Source organism: Falco peregrinus, chromosome 7, assembly GCF_023634155.1.
Source record: "Falco peregrinus isolate bFalPer1 chromosome 7, bFalPer1.pri, whole genome shotgun sequence".
NCBI classification, from domain to species: Eukaryota; Metazoa; Chordata; class Aves; order Falconiformes; family Falconidae; genus Falco; species Falco peregrinus.
This window is the reverse complement of record NC_073727.1, coordinates 18,362,419-18,384,624: the sequence shown is the minus strand read 5'-3', so window position 1 is coordinate 18,384,624 and position 22,206 is coordinate 18,362,419. Positions and strand designations below refer to the sequence as shown.

At 54.4% G+C, this 22,206-nt stretch overlaps 1 protein-coding gene across 3 annotated transcripts in view; it reads right to left on the bottom strand.

Moving 5' to 3' along the window:
- The window catches only part of SELENOI (selenoprotein I), a 34,935-nt gene extending 15,197 nt beyond the window's left edge, over positions 1 to 19,738 (bottom strand). For 2 of the 3 annotated variants that reach the window (XM_055810434.1, XM_055810435.1), the window contains exons 1-3: positions 14,342 to 14,404; positions 982 to 1,050; positions 554 to 662 (exon numbers count right to left, since the gene is read on the bottom strand). In XM_055810434.1, the coding sequence (XP_055666409.1) occupies positions 554 to 662; positions 982 to 1,050; positions 14,342 to 14,389 (226 nt within the window). In that variant the 5' untranslated portion in view covers positions 14,390 to 14,404. Of the gene's footprint in view, positions 1 to 553; positions 663 to 981; positions 1,051 to 14,341; positions 14,405 to 19,643 lie in introns of those variants that run through there. The other variant, XM_055810437.1, reaches the window with a different exon arrangement.
- Positions 19,739 to 22,206: the final 2,468 nt, after the last annotated feature.

Here is a 22,206-nt window from a genome sequence, read left to right as displayed (position 1 = left end):
CATAGGCACCGTCAAAAAGTTTAAAGCTGGGCATACCCTTGCCTTACACAGAACGGTGAAACCGAGAAAGAGGACTTTGCCTTTGTTAGTCTGAATGTGGTGCTGGCATGTTTTTGCAAGAAGGCAATTAACTGGGATGCAAAGAACAAGGTACTCTACAAGCTGACTTCAGGGAAGCAGTTTTCCCCTATTATCCCGTTAGATCTTAAAATAAAGAGTGTTGGCTGCTCTGTAGGCAGAGCCAATTCCTACTTGAGATGCTGGCTGTTTCCTCTTCCCTCGCCTGCACGCATGATGCCAGCCAGATGCACGTCTCTCCAGCAGCCAGAGGGAAGGTGCTGTATTCAGACAAGTCCTTGTCACTAAGGCCAGCGAGTTCAGCCTCTCAACTCTGTCCCTCCTCTGGCACAGTCACTTGCCTCTGGGAAGGCCCAGACTAAGAGGCCTTATCCACAAGCACCAGGAGTCACAGCAGAGGTGGTGAGAGTTTTCACCACTCTGATCAGTGCACCACTCCGATGCTTTGCATCCAGACAGGAACATGCAGCCTTACCAGAAGCATAAAAGTCAGGGTCGAAGTATGCCATGAGGAAGAAGTTGAAGACAAGCAGCAGGAAGCCAGAAAACGTTATCAAATTTGGGGCCAGCCAGGTAGGGAAGATCTATGGGAAAGCAGCAAAAGAACACATGAACTCATTAAAACGTGTAATAAGGACCACATGCTGCTCCGAGCCATGGCAGAGACCTGGTTACAATCATCTGGGCATCAGAGAGTAGTGTTTAGTCTCATCTGGCATACCACAGGGCGGCAGGAAGCTTTAGGCAGCAATGCAGTGAGCTCGGGGCAGGCTGCAAGGCAGCAACCTTTCGTAATTAGTTGCACCACAAATGAAGCAGGGCTTTTCAGTCGACAGTTTCACAGAGGAGACTTTGTGGTGACTGGAGCTTTGCTGTCCCACTCAGGGCAGGATGAAGTCTCACCTTCACTATCGTGTTCCAGAAGGGATGCATGACATACAGAGACAGGGGGTTACTGTCCACGGCACTATACTGTGAACGACAAGGGAAAAACAGAAAACAATAGTTAGGGCTCCACCAACATTTGCAAAAGGCCAGAATATTGAGCTTTCCATGAGGACACCTGCTACCTGAGTCTTGGCATTGCAAGAACACTTGGGTCAAGGATGGAGTCTCACCAGGGATGGCGCTAAACAGAACAACCTGAAAAGCACCCACCAGCTCCTGTGACACTGGCCATGGACCCAGAGAGGCAGCTCTCAGGTGCACATGTCATGCCTGCATCCAATGCCTCCCCTCTGGAGGGAAGGCCTCCATGGGAAGAGTGGGTAGCATGCTCACTGCAACCATTTTCAGAAGGCAGGAAGAGACTTAAAAGACGTGCAAACTCCTTCACAGCCAACACTCCCAGCAGAGCCCTGCACCCTTACGGCCACATGACCGTCCTGGCAGCACTCTTGACAAGTCAAAGAAGAAGTGACAGTCCCATGGCCCCAAGAACCCACTCCATGGGACTGACCTGCTGAGGACAGCTTGGCATGCTCTTACTTGAGCAACCCTGCAAAGTCCTGTCCCCTAAGGTGAGCAGGACCAGGGACCTTCTGGACTCGGCACCCATAGGTGCCACACAGAAGGGCAGAGGGAGACTTCCCCTCTAGCCATGAGAGCTGAGGCCACTCCTGCAGCCCTGCTGGTCTTCAGGCTCCTTAGCTTTCACACCCCAGCACCCCTTTTGCCACAGGCTACAGAAGGCCAGTGCCCCTGGTGGGGTCCCCAAAACAGGAGACTGTTCTCTGACAGGATACTAACAGAGAGCTCCAAGGGACACGTTCCTGTGCTGACAGCTCTGAGTGACCCAGAGACAACCAGTGACTGACCCCAGAGGTCCTGCACAAAAGCTGGTGTGCTTCAGTCAAGGACTAAGCCCATTGAGATAGCAGCTATCACTGTCTCACCCATCTCCAGTCACTTGGAAGAGACTTTCTCCTCCACAAAAGAGAGCAGGTATTTATGAGCAAGGTCTTCAACCCCTTCCTCCCTTGTCCTGCAGATACCAGAACACCCTGTACAACACCATGCATCCACAAGTATCTCTGGAGCCCGCACATCCCATCACAGTTTCAGGCATAAAGGGTCATTTGACACTGAAGAGAGGGGCAGAGGCACCCCAGCTTCCCAGTGCAGCCATGCAGGTGACCTCAGCGGGTTCATGGGCACCACAGCCCCACCACAGGAGGTGGGGACAGAGACTGGGGCCAGCAAGGGAGCAAAGTGATTGTAGTAGAACGGGTGACAGACTTCACTGTTTGGAGGCAAGACCCATGTCGGTTTTCCTTACTCAGGGCAGAGCTGTTTGAAGCAGTTGCCCACTGACCTGGTGAAGGATCAGCATCTTTGCTCCCTGTCTCCGTCCAGCTCAGTGAGCTGGAATTTGCATCTCCAGAGGGGTAAGACTCGTAGGTGAACAGGAGGAGGCCCGTGGGTAACCCCATGCAGGACAGGTCTCAGAAGGGCTCCTCCCTGTTAAGGAGCTGAGATTTCTGCAGAGGCAGCTGCAGCCCTTGGGAAATGGGGAGGAAGAGCTCTTACCCCCCATCCCACTGCCCTTAGATCATTTGAGGTGGCTGGGGTGTGTATGTAGGGGGGACAATAAGAACAGAAATAAAAGTCAAAGACCTAGACAAGCCACGAAACAGTTTCTAGAAAGTTAAAATTTGACATTGTTTGGCTCTCAAGAGCACCACAAGCTGTTATCTGCTCTCCAGGTCACAGCGCCCTCCTAGCAAAGATTACCCTGTCTAAAGTCCTCTTCCGCAAGTAACACTTTGATAAGAGCCCCAAGAAGAAATTAATAGCGTAGGGAACTCCTCGGCTCACGTGCTCAGTGCCAAGCAGGGCAGCTCCTGGCACCCACCCCACAGCTGTCCCCACGGTTGGGACAACACCCCTGCAGCTCCCCAGCATTGGCGCCTGCCACCACCCCACGTGAGTGTAACCTCAAGTTTATGAGCAGTGTTATGGGAAGCAACCAAAGCCTCTGCTGCCACGGATATAAGGGGAGTTTGGCTGGTAAAAGGAAACCCATGAGCAGAGAGCAGCTCCAGGTCCCCACCCACCCCATGGCCTTGAACTAGCACCACTTCTGCACCTATGGCTTCCTCCTCCCTCTGTGCTCCTCTCCTCAGCTGGAAACCCCATCTCCCCTGGAGGCAGGCTGTCTGTTCCAAAACTGGGCAATAAAGTGGTGGGAAAGGGCAAACCAACACCCCAGAAGACAGATGCCAGCTCGAGGAAGGGGCATCACTGGGCTCTAAGCGCACAGGCTACAAGCTTACAGCATTTGTTCCCAACTAGGTGAATCCCATCCTTGACAAGCATTTCTGTACCCCCGCCGAGCTCTTCCCCACCCTCCCCATGATCGATCAGTCCATCTCACTGGGGGTTAACCCCAGCGCTTGCATCCCCACGGCGGCAAGCCCGTAAGAGCCACAGAGCAAGCAGCAACAAAGCCCTGAAGTCCATGCCGTATGGACGCAAGGTTTAAGCCGCAAGGAATTTCCATCCTAGCTTAATGCAATTTCAGGAGACAGAATTCCAAATGCTTTACGAGGTAATAGGATTTGAACCACTGGTGAGGGGAGGAGGAGAGCTGGAGACCAATTAAATCTCATTATCCCCAAATCAGCCTGGAACAAGAAAACAGACAACGCTGGAAGCAAAGCAGGGGAAGCGCTCTGGAGTTTCTATGCTCGTGTTTGTAAGGTGCCTCAGGGAAGTCTCCCCAGGCCCACGTCCGAGGAAATTTTACCCTCTCCCCACAAAAGCTGGGGATAATAGTCAATAAGCAGCTTTTCCCCATGGTCCCACATGTTCCTACCTTGGTTGCAGAACTCAAAGACCTGGAATGACCTGTTTCTCAGGGGAGAGGGCAGGTGTTCTGGAGAGGTTTGCAGGTACAACCACCTCAGCTTCAACTGGTCTCCTGAAGGCATGCTTCTCTGCCTGCTGAGCAAGGCAGGTAGGGGCTCTGCCAGCTCAGAGGACACCAACAGACCGAAGGGACCGAGCTGGGGCTGGCTCTGGCGCCAGGCTGCCTGCCACCCTAAGGGACAGCGCTCCCAGCCAGCCAAGACAAGGCTGCCTGCCGAGAAGAGCTGCCTGCCAGAATACCAATGATCTGCCCAGGCATCTTCAGCAACAAAACTCAAAAACTGCCAGACCCAGCCTCTCAGCAACTGCTTTTCATCACCTGGCTTCTTTCCTACAAACATGACTACTTTTCTGCACTAGCATGAAGAGGGTCACAACCTGCACAGCACATGCTCCGCAGGGGACAGCAAGCTAGCAGTGCTGACAGGGATGCTGGTAGCAGGCAAAGGAGAAGGGACAGGCAAAGACAGGCAACATGGGCATGCTCATCACCTCCGCGGGCATGGGGCCTCTGTGTGGCCAGAGCTGAATGCAAAGCAAGCTGTGGAGACACTTCACTCGCAGCTCACTCCTCTGGCTGCTCACCTTCCAGCCCACACTGTGGGAAAACAACAGGTCACACCATCCCAGTGACAGAGGCAGCAGTCTGTCCTTGAAGGAAGCCCTCATCCAGGCTCCTCATTCCTGCGTCTGCCCCTCTGTGGCCAACATTTTTGGAGACCGACATTCCCTCTCTGGGAATGTGGGCTCAGGATACGTCTCCATCTGCCTGTTCATACATGTTCACGCCTCAGAACAAAGCTGAGGAAGGGGCCCGACAGCCCCCGAGCACACCAGGTTGAGGGAGGGGGCTTGTACTCCCCCAGAGCTCATCTCACACGCAGCTGCTGCAGCTGCTCTAAAGAAGCACTCTTGAGGCTACAGACACAGCAGTGTTTTAGCCCACCATGCACAGCACCCAGCTCTGTCATTCACCCACCTCATCCTCACTGCAGATTAGCATCATCTTTTCCATTATGGATCTCTACATATTGGTCTAGTGACTCACACATATCACCATTACCCTTCTCCAAGTCATTTTTCTATCACGACCAATGACTACCACCAGCTAGGACTCTGATTTCTCCCTCATTTTCAGGGAGAGGTCAAAGGAAAAGTGCAAGTGCACAGAAGGAATTTCATACACCCCAGAGCCTCCTTCTCAAAGCAGACAGGCATTTCTATCAGGCCCTGCTCTAAAATAGCACCATGTATGCAGGCACTGCTTCTCCTCACAATTGCAGGAAGGAGCCAATCCAGCCCAGACACTCTCCTCGGGATTTGGTTTTAAAACTCCTTAAGAAAAGACCAAAACCAGCTTCACAGCAATAATCTTATCACTCACGCCATGTGGCATCAGCCTCTCCTGCGCCCCATCCATGCCAGGACCACCACAGGGTCGCTCAGCCTCCCACTTCATCCAGGCACCGCAACAGCTGGCAGATGGTCCCGGCTGCCACAGTGCCATGAGCTGACTGGCATCGTTAAGGGATTCAGAGACACAAATGGCTCATACAGCTTAAAAACAGCATTAATCACGCAACCAGGATGTTTCTGAAAGATCCAATTACGTGTCCAAAAAGGGGAAAAAACACAGATTTGTAGTTCAGATTCTACTAATAGGCTTCCTGCCCACAAAAACAATTCCACTTTCAACTAATCTGGTTACCTGTAGCCAGCGGCAGACCAAACATTGTTGCATGGGTGCCCTGGGTGCACTAGTGTCAGGCATTCAAATGGATCCAGGGTGGGCAGGGGGAGGACAGCACTGGTGACACAGGCACCTGTGCTAGCAACAGCAAGCAAAGCTGGATTTGTACACCCCATTTTGCTCACAGGTGCTTCAGCAAGGTCCACAGCAGCCAGCACTGCCAGCCACAAGCCCGTGTTTCACTGCTTGCACTGATGGCAGGACCAGGGCAGAGGGAGCCTCAGAAGAGCAGCTCCAGCAAGTCCATAAGGCTGTTACCTACAAATCTCCTTAAGCGCAAAGAGGGCACAAGGCTTGAGATAAGCCAGAAGGCAGCAAACTCAACAAACCCCAGCAAATGTAACTGAGAAGAGCCATGCCAGCACGAACAAGTCACATTTGCGCCATGCTCACACTCCACTGATGCATGAGAAGTCACATCGTGCTTTAATGGTACTGATTAACTCGAGTCCTATTTATCATTTCTAAGGTCATTTCTCAGCTGGCATAAGAATGAAGAACATTGGCAGTGGTAAACCCACAATGACCACGTAAGCTGACAAGTTTGGCTCCCACCACGAGCAGCAGCAGCCCAGCAGGCAGAAAACAGCACGAAGGATTCCCGTCCGCCAGCTCTGAGGTAGAAGGGACTGCCCAAGCAGCCAGCAGACACTGCCCAGCAGCGCAAGCTTCAGTGCCAGCGTGGCTTCCCTCCTCCTGCCTGTTTTTCACCGTGCAGGTTTTAGACATCCAGCAATTCAAGATGCTCTGCACTGAGCAGAAGCCTCCTTCCTGCTCTCCAAGCCCTACAGGGTGTGCAAATTCATTGGGAAAACCAGATTTCCACCCTGCCAACACTCTCTCACCTTCAGAGCCTCAGCTCTCACCGGCAACAGCTGGGAGATTGTCCCCGACTTCTGCAAACACGGACATGGGACAACACCTCCAGCAAAGCTGATTGTGACTAGCATCAGGGAGAAACTTGTTCTTCCCCACAGCCCAGGGGGCAGAAAAGATGTTTATAATCACCAGCATGGTGGATGGGGAGCATGCAGCAATGGCCCCGCTCCAGCCAGAGGAACTAGCAACAGGAATAGCAATGCTCATGGGGGCAACAGCTCTGCCTCAGAGCAGAGGTACCGCAGAGGGACAGAACAAGCATGTCTGGATACAAAGCATCAGCAAGTGGCCCAGGCAGAGCTGACACACAGCACACTTCCACCCAGCCTAACCCAGGTCCCTCCACAGGCCAGACTCATAGAATGGCTTGGGTTGGAAGGGACCTTAAAGGTCATCTAATCCCAACCCCCACCACAGGCAAGGACCTCTTCCACCAGCCCAGGGTGCCCCCAGCCCCGTCCAGCCTGGCCTTGAGCACTGCCAGGGATGGGGCACCCACAGCTGCTCTGGGCAGCCTGGGCCAGCGCCTCGCCACCCTCATAGTGAAGACTCACTCTGCTCTCCATCACCGTGGCTCGCAAAAGGACCTGCCTGTGGTGTACCCCAGGAGCTCACCTTAAGACGACTCATCTGACTGGGAATCCACACTCAAATCAATCCTCGGCTACCTGAGCTCCAGCTAACTCGTACAGAGGGCTGGAGCTCTTGTGCTGGCACCATGGTCACCCTGCAGTGGGACTAAGCAGGCAGCCACCACCACCCTACCACAGAGTCCCGACCCCATCCCATCATCGTTCTGGTGAAGGGGGAAATCATTTCCCTGTGGATACGTAATGTGAAGCAAGACCTGATGTTGATGGCAGGCTTCAGTGAGCAGCCTGCCAATTTCGGCTGCATCCAGGAGCTCTCTCTGTTTGGAAGCATTAAATATCCATGAATATGGGTCATCACTTCTGCTACAGTTCGAGGTGATCAGCTGCAGAAAGGATGCACAGATGGTGAGCACTGGAGTGGGAAAGATGAACCTTCAGGGACCTAAGGCAAGGATGCAATTAGAGGAAGATCAGCCAGTGACAAACCTCTGGAGTGGGAATTGAAGGATCACAGCAGCCACTCTGGGAAGGAAAAACAGGGGGAAGGGAGAAAAGGCAGAAGCAAAAATGCACTAACAGGAAACCCATTACAATAACACTGACAGTGAAAAGACTTTGCTACTGATGCCATAGCTGTTTTGGACATGCATGAAGTACCTAAGTGTGTGTGTGTGTGTGTCAAACTAGTTTTGCAAGCCTGGTGCCCAAGGAGAACAGAAGGGACCAGTGCAACCTGGGCAAGGGGGTAGGGGAGAAGGCAGCAGCCACTTGCAATCCCCAGGCACACTTCAACATCCACCCTGTGCTCTCCTGAGGGCACTGGGTCCCAGCAGACTATCCCAAAACCCATTTCCTGCTGGGTCACTGAGATGAACTGGCCTCTCGAGGCTGGGCTGCCCCTCACAGAGGCCATGAGCCATCAGGGAGCCTCAGACACTTGCAAGACCGCAGCCCCAGTCTCCTTTCCAGAGGACAACAAGGCCAGGCAGACCTGGGCCAAATTCAGGAAAGAGCTGGGTTTGATGTCAGCCCACCAACCAGGAGAATACACAAGTCAGTGCAAGAAAAGAGAATTTGTTACAATCCCTAGAAAAAGAAACCAAGTTGAACTTTTAAGTATACCTATCAAAGCAAAACACAAGCCCACGCACATCAGGAGATGTTTACAGATGAAGCAAGGCACTTCAGGGAAGGAGGAGGAAGACTACCTTCGAGTTGCGACAGAGTATATGAAAGGCAGAAATTAAGTATTTTTTTTCCAAAGCACGCAACCCTCTATAGCAGATAACACCCTGCCTCTCTATATCCCTTGTCCCACCTCTCCAACAGGAGAAAATTCAGAATTATCAGAAAAATGATGTGTTACTTCCTAAGCCCCAACCATTCTGCTTTGTGCAAGACTTGAAGCACAGCAAGTGAGGCCAATTATACATGCCCTAATAACACAGGGCCATTTTCTGAGCCAGCTATGGGAAGTGATATTTTAACTTCCACAATGTGCTCCGGTTCTCTCCCAAACAGTCCTAACAGCCAAATACTTGCTGCTAATTAGCAGAGAGCGACTTTTGTGATGTTCATTGTAGCCAAGATTCAACACGCACCAATAAACATTGCAGTGAACTTCCAGTGCAATTAAAAAGACCCAAGATGGACTGACAAGCAGCCTACGCCATTTTTAAGTGACTGCTTTACACATCTTGCAACACTGGGCAAACACTCAAAGCAAGAGCTGCAACCCAGCTCTCCAGCACATGCTACCTGCCAGCCTGGCCCTGACAGAGCTGGGGAGGCTGCTCCAGCACATGGAAAAGGGTCAAACAGCCAAATACACCAGCAACACTTAGTGTCACCCACCTCAGCTACTCCTTCCTTTCCACATACCCGTGGTCACTCAGTTTGGGAACGGCTCTGTGCTGACACTGACAACAGGGACGGGGGAGCACAGCGGAGCTGGAGCACTCAGCCAGCTGCCTGCTCTGTGCAGAGACTGCAGGAGGTGCACACAACCAGCACAGAAGAGCCCAAGCTGGGCAGCAAAGGAGAAAGGTGCGTGTAAAAATCTATCAGGTATCCAAAGCAAAAATGCAGAGTAAATAACATTATTTTTTTCTTTTTGTTTTTAAAGGGAACCTGAGCAGCAAAAGGCTGCTGTGCGCTGCTTCCTACTCCTCCACTGCACTCACACCCACGAGAAAGGCACCTGGTTTTAGCAGAAGTCCCCCACCACAAGCTGGGGACAGCCATCTCCTGTTTCAGGTGGGGCAAAGCATGCAGAGGGATGCAGGCAGCAGTCAGCTGGGCAGAGCAGGAGTTCCATCCTTCACCTGCACAGCAAGAGAAGAGCCAGGAGGGCTCCTGCTGTGGGACAGGACAAGGACCCCACTACCTGCACCCGTCACACACAGGCTCCCCAACTCACACTTTTAAGGGTATGGACTGCAGTAAAAAAATCTACACAATCAGCAGCACGGAGCCAAAGACAGCTCCCCTCCCCAGAAGGAAGGGGTAGAGAGGCGGTTTGCAGCAACACAAGCCTCACCCCCTGAGCATCAACCAAAACAAGTTGTGACAGTTGTGCCAAGGCATGTGCTGTCTGGCAGCCAATACAGCCAAGCCACATGTCCCCAGGAGAGTCATCTTCTCATAAACCAACCCACAGAGGTTCAAAGTTCCTCCTACAGGACCCACTGTGGACTGAAGTAGCAGTAGGTCCCCGACCACAAAGGACTTCATCACTGCCACTGTGTGGCTAAAAACAGTCTGGGAATCCCTCACCAAAACATGATTCAGTATCATTAATAACCTGTAAAGGCACCACTTAGAAACCAGACCTGTGGCAGCAGCAAACAGCACCCCAAGCTGCCAGCAGCAATTTCAGGATTGTTCAAGATGAAGAGATGTAAACACATACAGACTAAGTCCCGGGAGCGGAACTAGCTCATCATTCATCAAAACCTTACAACGCATCAGAAGTGTCTCTAGAAAGCAAGAAAAATCCCTTACCCTCATCTCACTGCTTAGCTGAGCAAAAGCTCAGCCAAGGCTCATGAGCCAGATCATTTCCAGTTAACCTGTAAGTGCTGCTGCCGTCTCCTCCAACCATGGCAGCTGGGCAGTTTTCAGACCCCAAGAGCTGCAAGGGACACATCAAGCCAAGCAGAAGTTCAAAACCCTGAACTTTCCACAGAACAGGAGAAGAAAGAAGGAAAACACCTCTGACTTACAGCTACCTATCTTGGAAGTCATAGGGTCTAGGAGGACTTCCGGACTTCCTCACAGCATCCTCTGCAGCACAGCACAGCTGAGCAGCACCTTGGGAAGCTGCGTGCTGTTTAAAGACAGACACACACACGAACACAGAGTCTCAGAGCAATTAAAAGAGCCCTTGGGGAAGGAGTTAATTGATTCATGAGCAGAGCTCAAAGGCTTCCCCTCCTTCACACCCTTCCTGCTAAGGACAAGGCAAGCTGTTTGTGGGTGATGAAGACTGGCCTTTTAATCACCATGGGCTCAAGTCTCACATCCACATTGCTAGCATCAAAAAGCCTTCCCTTCTGCTGCTCTCACAACCAGTTTTGTTGTTGTTCCACTGGTCTGAACTGCCACTGGCATACGTTGGTGCCTCTGCTCAGCAGATGAAACCCTGCAGAGATCTCTTTAGGGCTTGTATTTCCAGAGCAGCCTATAAAAGCCTGCCAGGGACTGCTTCCAGCCATCTGGTTCCTACAGCGCAGCATCTGTAGCCCTGCTTTACACGGCACTTGGAAGTCTGAAGACAAGAGGATTTCTTGAGGCTGGTTGAGGGGAAAAGCGTCCTCTTCTTTAGAGAGGGCCCCACATGGGACCAGCAGTCCTGCTTCCTGCTGTTTGCTTAAGGGACCTATAGAAAGTGTTTAATCAAACAGCCAAAGTGTGATACACACACAACTCATGGATCTGCAGTGCCTGGCAGGTCTGCTGCTGGTGCTGGCTCAGGCTGGTGACAGCCCAGGAGATCAGAGGTTCCCACCTGGAAGAAGGGTGCGGAAAAGAGAGAAGAGCATCCAGGAGGAAAGTACTTTCCACAATAAAAAGAAATCCTTTATGCTAGATGCCTACAGCCCTTTGGTGCATTCAGTGCATGGGGTCTCCCAAGTCAAGGTCTCATCTGATACTGCAGGACAACCGTGCGTGACATACTGCAAACCCAACCCGTTGTAGTGACCCTGACCAGGAGACCTCTGTACACCCAAGAGTCAGTGACCCACATCGCAGTCAGCGTGAGTGTCCCCAGGCCTGCACTGTGCTGCACAGACCCCTCAGCGGCAGGATAAACTCAGCCATTTTGTGGCAGCAGAAGAGCCTGCGGGCACAGCATCAGTGACTGGGCCACCTGCATGTCCTTGCCTTTATCTAGGAGTGCAGCAAGAGGCTCTGTGAACACTCTCCATCTGGAAACTGAATCTGACTGATTCCACCTGACTCGGGAAATGAGGAATTGAGTTGTCTTCCTGTAAGAAAATTCTGTAGTAGCTCAAATGATTGAAATATGGGAAATATCTTCCATGGACAGGGTCTGCTCAGCACACTGCACATGGATTGGAGGCCCAATTGACACTACACCACCTGGGGGGTCCCGCCATCTAAAAGGAATGCAAAATTATCTATATTACTCTCTCCTTATAGTGTTAGCTCTAATAAACAGCATTTTAAATGGCACCTTACAGAGTTCAAATGACTTTCTTACTGGGATAACAGACCAGCACTACTGGTACAGTCTTTGCTAGGTATGAAACCACCACAGGGTTTCCATGCTCTCAGCCACACAGCTATGCTCAGTAACAGATGCCTTCAACACCAGGAACACGTGGCTGGAGAAGAGCCGTCCTTTCCCAAGACAAGAGATGTCACCCGCTGCTGCTGTAGCCATCCTGTAATGCCTGCTCTGGGCAGCTCTATGCTGGGTGCCTCAGTAAGAGTGCAAGGCTGGGACCTTCTGAGATAACTGCGCTCTGGGCTGGGAGAATGGAACCAGCTCACTGTATGTCACCAGCCAAACCCACAGCAAGGTGCAGGCTGCTACAAAGAGAAGCTGGGATGAGCAGCTAGTCGGGACACTTTTTCTAGCACGTGAGCACTGCTGGCTGCTCCCAAACCTCAGCCCAGCAAGCATGTGGCAGCAGACACCAAGAGGACTTCATTTTACTGCCCACACGGGTAACAGGACAAAGAACCTCTTCACAAGAGCCACCAGCAAGTGGGCTGCCACCAGCCTCCCCTGTGCCGCTGCCAGCTGTGTGTTACCCACAGGCTGCCGTTACCAGCTCCTCCTTGGCAGCAAGGGCACAGAAATGGAAGGATTTTAAGGTGCAGTAGTTTTGCTACAAAAAGACACTTCCCAAGCCCCAATTCACTTCCCTCTTACTGAACTCACACTTTCTCTCAAAGCTTCTGGGGTGAGGCACCCGTCTGTCCCACCTTTGGACCCAAACACGACACGTCATTGCTTTGCCTCTCATGTCCATGTGTAAGGAGCAGCACTTCCACATCCTCCTTTGCTGGTGTTTCCCCCAAACGATTAATCCTGAGGATAACATGCACCCTTAAGGAAAGCCCAAGGTCCAGACGGCATCACAACAGAGGCTCACACCTGCACTTCCACTCAGCTCACGTAGTGAGGAAAACACACTAGCAGAGATGACTTACACAGCCAGAGCCTCACACAGAGCACTCTTCACTCGAGTACTTTCCCTGCTCCTGTGTGAGCTGGATGAAATAGCTGCACAGCCACCACACATCAGACAGTAAGACATGCCCCAGGAATAGTCATCAGCAACTCCATCACACCAGAAGACACCAGTACAACGCAGGATCCCACAGGGTAGAGCTGAACACAACAGAATCACAAGCAGCTCAGACAACACTGGGCAAGGAAAGGCTACAGAAAATGCAGGGCACGTGACTGGAATACAGAAAGACAGCGACAAACCATCGAAGCCATCTGTAACTAACAGAATGCTGAAGTTGCAGTGCTTTCACTTTCCACAGCTGCTTTTAGCACTGTGGCAGCTGCCAATGCAGCCACCTGACCCGCTGAAATGAGCCATTAACAGTCACAACGCTACAGAAAGCAACATGAAGCTCATCAAGACACACAAGCAGAAGTACTACAAGTGCTGTACGCAAAGCATAAAGCCATCCTTCCCGTCTCCACTGCGCTGGCAATGCTGCAACTCACACGCTGCATCCAGCTCTGGGCTTCACATGCAGGAAAGGCAGAGACAACCTGCACAAGGGAGAGCTGTCTGGGTTTCTCTGTGAAAACAGGACTCAGAGGCAGTCTGGAGGGAAGAAAGGGCCAGGTCTTTCTCCTGGAGAAAGCAGAGTAGGAGCAGACACCTCTGTGAATGTTCCAGATGGTCTCATTTTCCCCCTCACTGTAAATTTATAGGAGGAGGTTTGCTCAGAAGCCTGCCAGAAAGCAATTTGCAGACAGGTTTTTAAGAAGCAGATCATGACCTCTGGCATCCAACTGCAAGGTTTACACACCAAAATAACAGTGCCCGGCTGCATCTTTCTTGGCAGAGGACATTCTATACTTAACAGTAACGGAGCATCTGGTTTTGGCAGAGGACACTCAACGCTAACAACAGCGGAGTGTCTGGTTTGTTTTTCTTCAGAAGACTGACACATGCATCCTGCTCTACAGCCTCAAAACAAACCTTTTATTTTTGATATCAAGACCTCCGCCCTGCTAGAAGCATCAATCATCTGCACTAGGCTGACAAGCCAGAGGAAGTGCTGGAGCAGGCACAGAATTTGTCCGGCTCTCCAACAGCCACGTAGAGCACCCCCTTGGGAAAAGCCTTGCACGCTGCTGCCAGGCAAGGCTGTAACACATTAAATACAAACGACGTTCTAGCAGAGAAACCTTTCCTTCCTATTTTAGGTTAACTTAACTTAAACTGTCTCCAAAGGTACACCCGCTACACCCAAATCACACAGTCTCCTATTGAAGAAGTGTTAGAGGTACAATTAAAAACTCTGAGAGCACTGCACTTTTCACTGCACAGCTTCCTCAGGTGGCGGAGCTCTTCGGTGCCCCTTCAAGAGCAGCTAAAGGATGGTTCCCCCTGCACCCCTACCACCCATGGCACCAAGCCAGGCTCTGACAGAAGGAGCATACACCTACCTCTCCCCCAGCCAGGAGAAATGTGCACGCTGCAAAAGCTAAAACCATCTGGACTCCTGACTCGCACTTCCATATGTGCTCCTGGCAGCAACGGGAGGAGCAAAACCAGCCAGGGCTACAGAAAGCTGTGGATCATCTTGCATGAAGCTCTTGCGCTCCTGCTGTATCAGCTCCAGGGACACCATCTCCTCTCCAAGGACATCTTCCTTCCCTTGGACACACATTGCCTCCTCCACACACACACACACCCCACCCCACATCTGTTTGCTCTTCTCCAAATCTATCATGCACAGGCTGCAGAGCTCTTCTGCCAGGCATAGCTTAAAGGCTGAAGCAAAGTCAAAGGCTGCAGAGCTGTTTGCAGTAGGAACTTGAAGAGTCTTCCTGCAGCAGGTTTGGTTCTGACCACACATCCCCCTTTATGGCTGGTCCTGCCTAAGAACAAATCGCTGGTCCTAGCTGCCTTCCAGCTATCCTGGCTTCAGGTACATATTCAAGTTACGTAACACAAGCCACCTTCTCAGATGACCTGCTGTGCTGCTGCGGCCACACACTGACCTCTTCACTAAGGTTAAAAACACAGGGCCCACTTTGGGGATGAGGCAGAGAAAACAGGTCAGCAACATCTAAATTACTCTCCCGTTATTTTTGCGTTGCCATACATACACATCCCACATGCTCCCTTCTTGCTCTGAATTTGGGATTGACAGTTTATGCTGCTATAGAAGTTTTCTGGGCAAAATCAGTTAGTCGAACCCAGAACAACCGGCTTTTCATCATCACAGAAGTGAGGGACCTAGAGTCGCACCCTCAAGGCAAGGAAAGGGGCAGAGCACAACAAGCCTCAATGCCTAAAGCAAGGCTGGAATATGTGACTCAGTATCAGAGATTTGTGCCTGGATCAGCCACTTTCTCAAGGCTAAAATAGCAAAGAAAAACAAGCTCCCCAAGCAAACAAGACATGTAGGGAAGGAGTGCTACAGGGAGACCTGACTCATTACCTCCTACAGAATTGTTTTTCCTCAAAACACCTTATTGCCATCCCCAGCAAAGCGCTTTCACCTGCAGGTGCTCACACTGCTAGTACCGCACAGCTCTGATGAGTACACAACGATGAGGCATCAGCAAAGGGGCAGAAATGATGCTCTTTGAGTGCCAGGTGAGAACCTGCCCACTCTTATCAAAGTCCATGTTGACGCAGTAAAACCACAATCTCTCAAGCAACGCTACTTCTGCCAGTAAGAACACACTCCTGACCTCGGGGCATATGCAGCTTTATTGGCCTCTGCCCTCTTGGTCAACTGTGCCAGGCTGGTACAGGGAGTGGGTACCTCTATCAGAGACCTGTTTACACAATTCAGCCCTATGCCATCTGAAACCAAGGCCAGTAAACACAACACCGAGTGTAACTGGTGACAGTAAGTGGCCAGTGCTGCTCACGCTGTGCTTTATGGGCTAGATGGGATCTACCTCTTCACCCTGCTCTGCATTCAGGATCCTGTTCGTAGATTTAACTGCAACATTTCCATCAGAAAGCACCTGCTACATAAACAAGAAGGTTGCTGCAGTCATCTGGACCCTTCAAAGTTCCAACTGCCAGCACCAACTGTAGAGGGTGGAGACCCCTTCTCACAGCACAGGTACTGAAAGGGGAAGGCAGCAATACCACAAACCCCTCCAGGCACTACTGGAAACAGGCTGAAGACACAAGCGTCTCCCTCTTTAGTCTCTTCCTCTTTTGCAGCAGAGGGTACAAAGGTGATTAGGGGACTGGAGCATCTCCCTGGTGAGGAAAGGCTGCGGGAGCTGGGGCTGTTCAGCCTGGGCAGGAGAAGGCTGAGAGGGGACCTGAGCGATGCACACAGGTACCTTAAGGGCCAGTGTCAGGGGGCCGGGGCCGGGCTCTTGTCAGCGGTGCCCCAGCGACAGGACAAGGGGCAACAGGCAGCAAACTGCAGGCACAGGTAGCTCCGTGGGGAGAGCAGGAAAAACTTCTTTCCCTTGACGGTGACGGGGCACGGGGACAGGCTGCCCAGTCTCCTTCTCTGGGGACATTCAAGAGCCCCACCTGGATGTGATCCTGTGCAGCTGCTGTAAGAGAGCCTGCTTGAGCAGGGGGTGGGCTCCAGGGGTCCCCTTCCAAACCCTGACCATTCTGTGATTCTTCAAGCAAATCATTGTCTTTGCACGAGTAAAATTATTCACTTTGGAAGGTTTGGCTCAAAGCTGAGTGCATTTCGCTTACCTTCTTCCAATACCCACACAAAACCGCTATCTTTCACTGCCTTTCTAAACACACTTAAAAGTTTACTGATGAATCCCCATATAATCAATCTTCCACAGGGAACCCCATACAACCGGTCACTTGGTCAAACTTGCTCTACCAAGTCCATTTAACTCCACCTCATAAGCTCTGAGAGTGTGCAAAAGGAAAGCATGAGCAAGCCCTGACCGCTCCTGCCCCCACAGACTGCTCCAGGAGAAGCTTTGCTCCCTCAATGCGTCAGACTTGTTGCAACTGTCCTGCATGCTTAAATGACACCCCATAAAATACCCTGGGTGGATGACTGCAACATGGCCCAATGCAATGGATCCTAGAACAAGAGCAAAGCAAAGAAGGCGGAAGTGAAACATTTTAGCTTCACGGTGTGGGAGAAGAAAAAATATGGCAAACACCCTCCCTTCCACATAAACATGCAATCCAGCGTTGCCCTGTGTTCAGGATGCCACATACTTTTGGCCCAAAATCAGTCCCTAGGGATTTAAAGCTGCCACAGCAGAGCCTGTTGGCATTTACAGCAGCTTCCTTCAAAGGCTTCCAGTGCTTTGAATGAGAGGCAGATTGGCACACTCACTACGAGGAGGACAGGGGATGAGGTCTGACACATTTCTGTGGGTCTGACACTGCAGAAAGCAGCCCACCCAGCAGGAGCAACATGGGTCCTGCCCTGGGGGAGCATGGGGGGTGGTCCTGTGCTCGCCCTGCTCCCACCGCAATGCTATCCACACACACACAGCGCTCCTTCCTGCACCCACACAGAGTGCCTGGCAATGCCCCTCACTTGCAGGAACAGACTGGGGGCACATGCACTGAATGTGGATCACACCGCACTCGGTAACATCGTACTGTGCTGTACTTACAACACAAAGGTGTGTCCCCATGCCAGGAGCGTGGCCTGAGGAGTACAGTCAGTGTGCGATGACACTGACACTGCCCCGTGCTCTGCTGTCCCCACGCTGGACCCCACTACACAGCACACAGCCTGCACACACACCCCCCGGGGGGCAAACAGCCTGGGGGTGCCCACCTGGCATGCTGACAGGCTCGCACTGCTGCTGGAACATCATACCCCGCAGCAATCGCACACGGCATCCTTGACCCCACTGGGGAAACAGGCCGCAGTGTCCAATTTGCGGGGCAAACACCCCTTGACTCACTGCAGGGTACACTACGGCCCCTCCTGTCCCCTCCTGTGAGAACAAGGTGCCACACCTTCACACAGTCACACTGTGATCGCAAGGGTCCCTCATGGCGTCCAAGCCTGCCCCCCCCCCCACCTCCGTGAAACAGCTTTGGGGGATGGAAGAGGGGAAAAGCATTTCATTACACCACACTGCACTGGCCCCCACCGCACAGCTCTCCGCACGGCCCACCTGGGGAACAGTGCGTGGGGCAGGCCCTGCACCCAGCACCCACCAGGCTGCCCCACATCTCACCGCAACCCCATGGTGGGGGACAGTGGTGGTGGGACACACACGCTTCATTAATAACCACCCTTCCATGCATAGGCACCCCCACCCCACGGAGCTCCGCGCTTGCGGGGCCAAGGGCCTGCTGCAGCCCCCCACCTCCCCACCCACGGCACACGGGCCTCCACTGGCAGCTTCCCCCCCCCCCCCCCAACCCCGTGTCTCACTGCAGCTCCCCTCCCCCCCCAACCCCCCAACCCCGGGTCTCACTGCAGCTGCCCCTCCCCCCCAAGCCCCCAACCCCGGGTCTCACTGCAGCTCCCCCTCCCCCCCCAACCCCCCAACCCCGGGTCTCACTGCAGCTCCCCTCCCCCCCCCCAACCCCCGCAACCCCGGGTCTCACTGCAAGCTCCCCTCCCCCCCCAACCCCCCAACCCCGGGTCTCACTGCAGCTCCCCTCCCCCCCCAACCCCCCAAACCCCGGGGTCTCACTGCAGCTCCCCTCCCCCCCCAACCCCCCAACCCCGGGTCTCACTGCAGCTCCCTCCCCCCCCAACCCCCCCAACCCCGGGTCTCACTGCAGCTCCCCTCCCCCCCCCAACACCCCCCAACCCCCGGGTCTCACTGCAGCTCCCCTCCCCCCCCCAACCCCCCAACCCCGGGTCTCACGTGCAGCTCCCCCTCCCACCCCCAACCCCCCAACCCCGGGTCTCACTGCAGCTCCCCTCCCCCCCCAACCCCCCAACCCCGGGTCTCACTGCAGCTCCCCTCCCCCCCCCAACCCCCCAACCCCGGGTCTCACTGCAGCTCCCCTCCCCCCCCCAACCCCCCAACCCCGGGTCTCACTGCAGCTCCCCTCCCCACCCCAACCCCCCAACCCCGGGTCTCACTGCAGCTCCCCTCCCCCCCCCAACCCCCCAACCCCGGGTCTCACTGCAGCTCCCCTCCCCCCCCAACCCCCCAACCCCCGGGTCTCACTGCAGCTCCCCTCCCCCCCCCCAACCCCCCAACCCCAGGGTCCTCACTGCAGCTCCCCCTCCCCCCCCAACCCCCCAACCCCGGGTCTCACTGCAGCTCCCCTCCCCCCCCAACCCCCCAACCCCGGGTCTCACTGCAGCTCCCCCTCCCCCCCCCCAACCCCCCAACCCCCGGGGTCTCACTGCAGCTCCCCTCCCCCCCAAACCCCCCAACCCCGGGTCTCACTGCAGCGCCCCTCCCCCCCAACCCCCCAACCCCGGGTCTCACTGCAGCTCCCTTCCCCAACCCCGGGTCTCACTGCAGCTCCCTTCCCCCTCCCCCCCCCAACCCCCGGGTCTCACTGCAGCTCCCCTCCCCCAGCCCAGGATCCCGCCGCCCCTTCCGCCCTCCAAACCCCGGGGTCCCGCAGCACCTCCCGCCCCCCCACGGCACCCGGGTCTCGCGGCACACCCACCCCCCGAGCACTGGGCCCCACCGCAGCCCCCCCACCCCCCCTCCCACCGGGCACCCCCGAGAGCCCCCGCCGGGCCCGGCGGCCCCCTCAGACAACCCCGGCCCGGAGCCAGGCCCCGCGGCGCGCTCCGAGCCCTTCGCCGCCGCCCCAACCCCCGCACCCCACTCGAGGCGCCGTTACCTTGTACTTGCCGAAACCCGCCAGCTGCTCGGCGGGTCACGTACTCCATGGCGGCCCCCGCTGCCCGGCTCTGCCGCCCGGTGGCCCGGTGCCGCCGCCCCGCCCAGGCCCCCGCCGGCCGCCGTAGCCCGCCTCCCGCCGCCGCAACGGGCCCACCCGGCGTGGTCGTGACGTCACGGCGCCCCGCCCACCAGCGCGTTGGGCGCGGGGCGGGCTGAGGGCGGGCGCTCCCTGCCGGGCGGGAGGGTGCCAGCTCTGAGCGGAGGCGGGCGGCCTGTGCTAAGGGGCCGGCTCTAAAAAGCGATTTGTTTTCTTTTGGCGGGGGGTATAAAGACCTGGGGGGGATCCCGTAGGGGTGGGCCCCGCCGCCAGCGCCGGAAGGGCGAGTCAGGCCTGTTTCGGGCGCCTTTGCGCGGCGGGAGGCCGTAGAGGAGGCCGGCCCTGCTCGGGGGAGGCGAGGGGGCTGTTCCCCCGCCCGGGTGAGGCCGGGGCCCGCGGCCGGCACGGCGGGCAGCCTGGCTGTGCCCGGGGGCTGCCCGCCTCTCCGTCCGACGGCTACGGGCCCGGACGAGGTGTCTGATTCAAAAGAAACCCCTCCTGGGGGGAAGGGGGCAGGGGCCTTGCCGAGGGGACGGGCGGCGGGCCCGTGGCAGTGCTGAGTTAACGGTGGGCCTCCGTGGTCTTAAAGGGTCTTTTCCAACCGAAATGATTCTATGGTTCATCTTCCCCCGTGCGCCTCGTCCCGCGTCGCAGTTCTATGGGAAATTCTGGGGTTTACGGGTTCCACCAAGTGGAGAGAAAAGCATTAACGTTTTCAGTTTCCCATCTCGCAGGAACATCTGCTCGGTCCCAGCCCTGCTTGTTCTGCTTGTGCGTTTTGCTGCACTTTTTTCGTTTTTCCTTTAAAGGAAAGTGAAAGAGAAAGGTGGACCCAGGGAACCAGAGCAGGGGTGCCTTCCCAATGCAGTTTGGATGGCAGGCATCCCAGGCCAGGACCAGCCAGAGAACCTCAGGAGCACGTAGGGCAGAGCTGGGGTGAGGGGAACCTATGGGCAGTGTGTATATTTGGGATCCCATGGGATGGGGGGGGGGGCACACACACAGGGAGGGGGATTGGGACGGATAAAGCAAGGAGGTGGAGAAGAATATAAAGCAAGGAAGGGGAGAAGAGAAAGTGAAAGCAAAGTTGGTGCACTCAGGCTTCCACATCTCCACTTTCAGCACTGTCCAGGCCTCTTCCCAGCCTGCCACCCCAGCCCCATCACCTGCCTTCTCCAGCCCCCATCTTTCCCACTGTATGCATCAGACAGACCCCCACTGGACAGCTCCTTGCCAGCTTTACGTTCACATCCCAACAGCATCAGGTCTTTTGCGTTCCCTAATGACTTCTTTTGAGCAAGTCAGTGTCACCAAGAACCTTAATTACAAACCTTGCATGCAGGGAGAGATCCTGCATCCCTGTGTCACTTTGAAGGCATGTTTGCATTCCTCCCCACAGCAATGTCTGCGAGGAAGGACAGCTCAGATGATCCTTCTGAGGGAGATGTGGGCCAGGATGGACTGGCAGAGACACTGGAAGGTGTGAGCCTCTGCATAGAGTACTGGCTCCCTGCACTGGCTGGAGGAGGAGCTGGGAGAAGATGAATCTTCATCTGAAAGGTGAAGATTACCTAAAGCTTGCAAGCAGTGCACAGCACACGTGGGAGAAAATGTGAATTCGCATGCACGCCCCCACACACATTTAGTGTGGGGGATACAGACACTCACTCCCTGCCCAGCAGCCAGGGAGCCAGCTGTGGGCTGCACCCCACAGACCTGCCTCAACTGCCAGTGCTCAGTCCTTCACTTACCTCATACCCACCAGTCCCCCCAGGTCATTTGCTTTCAGGACATACACACTATTCCCACCCCAGTGGCTGTAGGTTAAAGACTCCCACTTGTTCCAGTAGCTGGCATTGAGACCCTCACTCTCACTCCAGTAGCTGCACTGGGACCCCTCTCACTCCCATAGCTGACACCATGGGCCAGAGGTACCTATATCTCAGTCTGACCCCAGTAGCTGGCCCCAAATCCACTCACACAAACAGGTCTCACCAATAATGGGCACTGAGTCATTGCAGTGCATGCTCACACCAGTGAGGTTTGGTTCCTGTCATTATCTCCATGTCTGTTTTGTCAGGTCTGTGTCTTGGTATATTTTGGGTTTGATTCCCCTTTTTCCCTGTAATTTCCCAGCTGACCAACTCCCCGATCAGGTAACCTCACTGGCATAAACCTTCTTGTGCTCTCACTCATCAGTTAGTGTGACTGACCAGGCTTGGATCCTACCGCCGCCTCCTTTATCATTTGTCAGTCAGATTTGTTTAACTGGATGTTCTTGTTTATGGCTTCCTCCCCTTCTTATTATCCCTTGAGACACTGAAGAAGGTCCTTGACCAGACAGCCTGAAAGGAGCAGATGCTGGCCTTCCACACACCCTTCCACAGACCATCATGCAGTTGCCACCTGCCCACCTTCACAAGCACAAACACTGAAGTCACACACACCTGTGGCTCACCTGAAA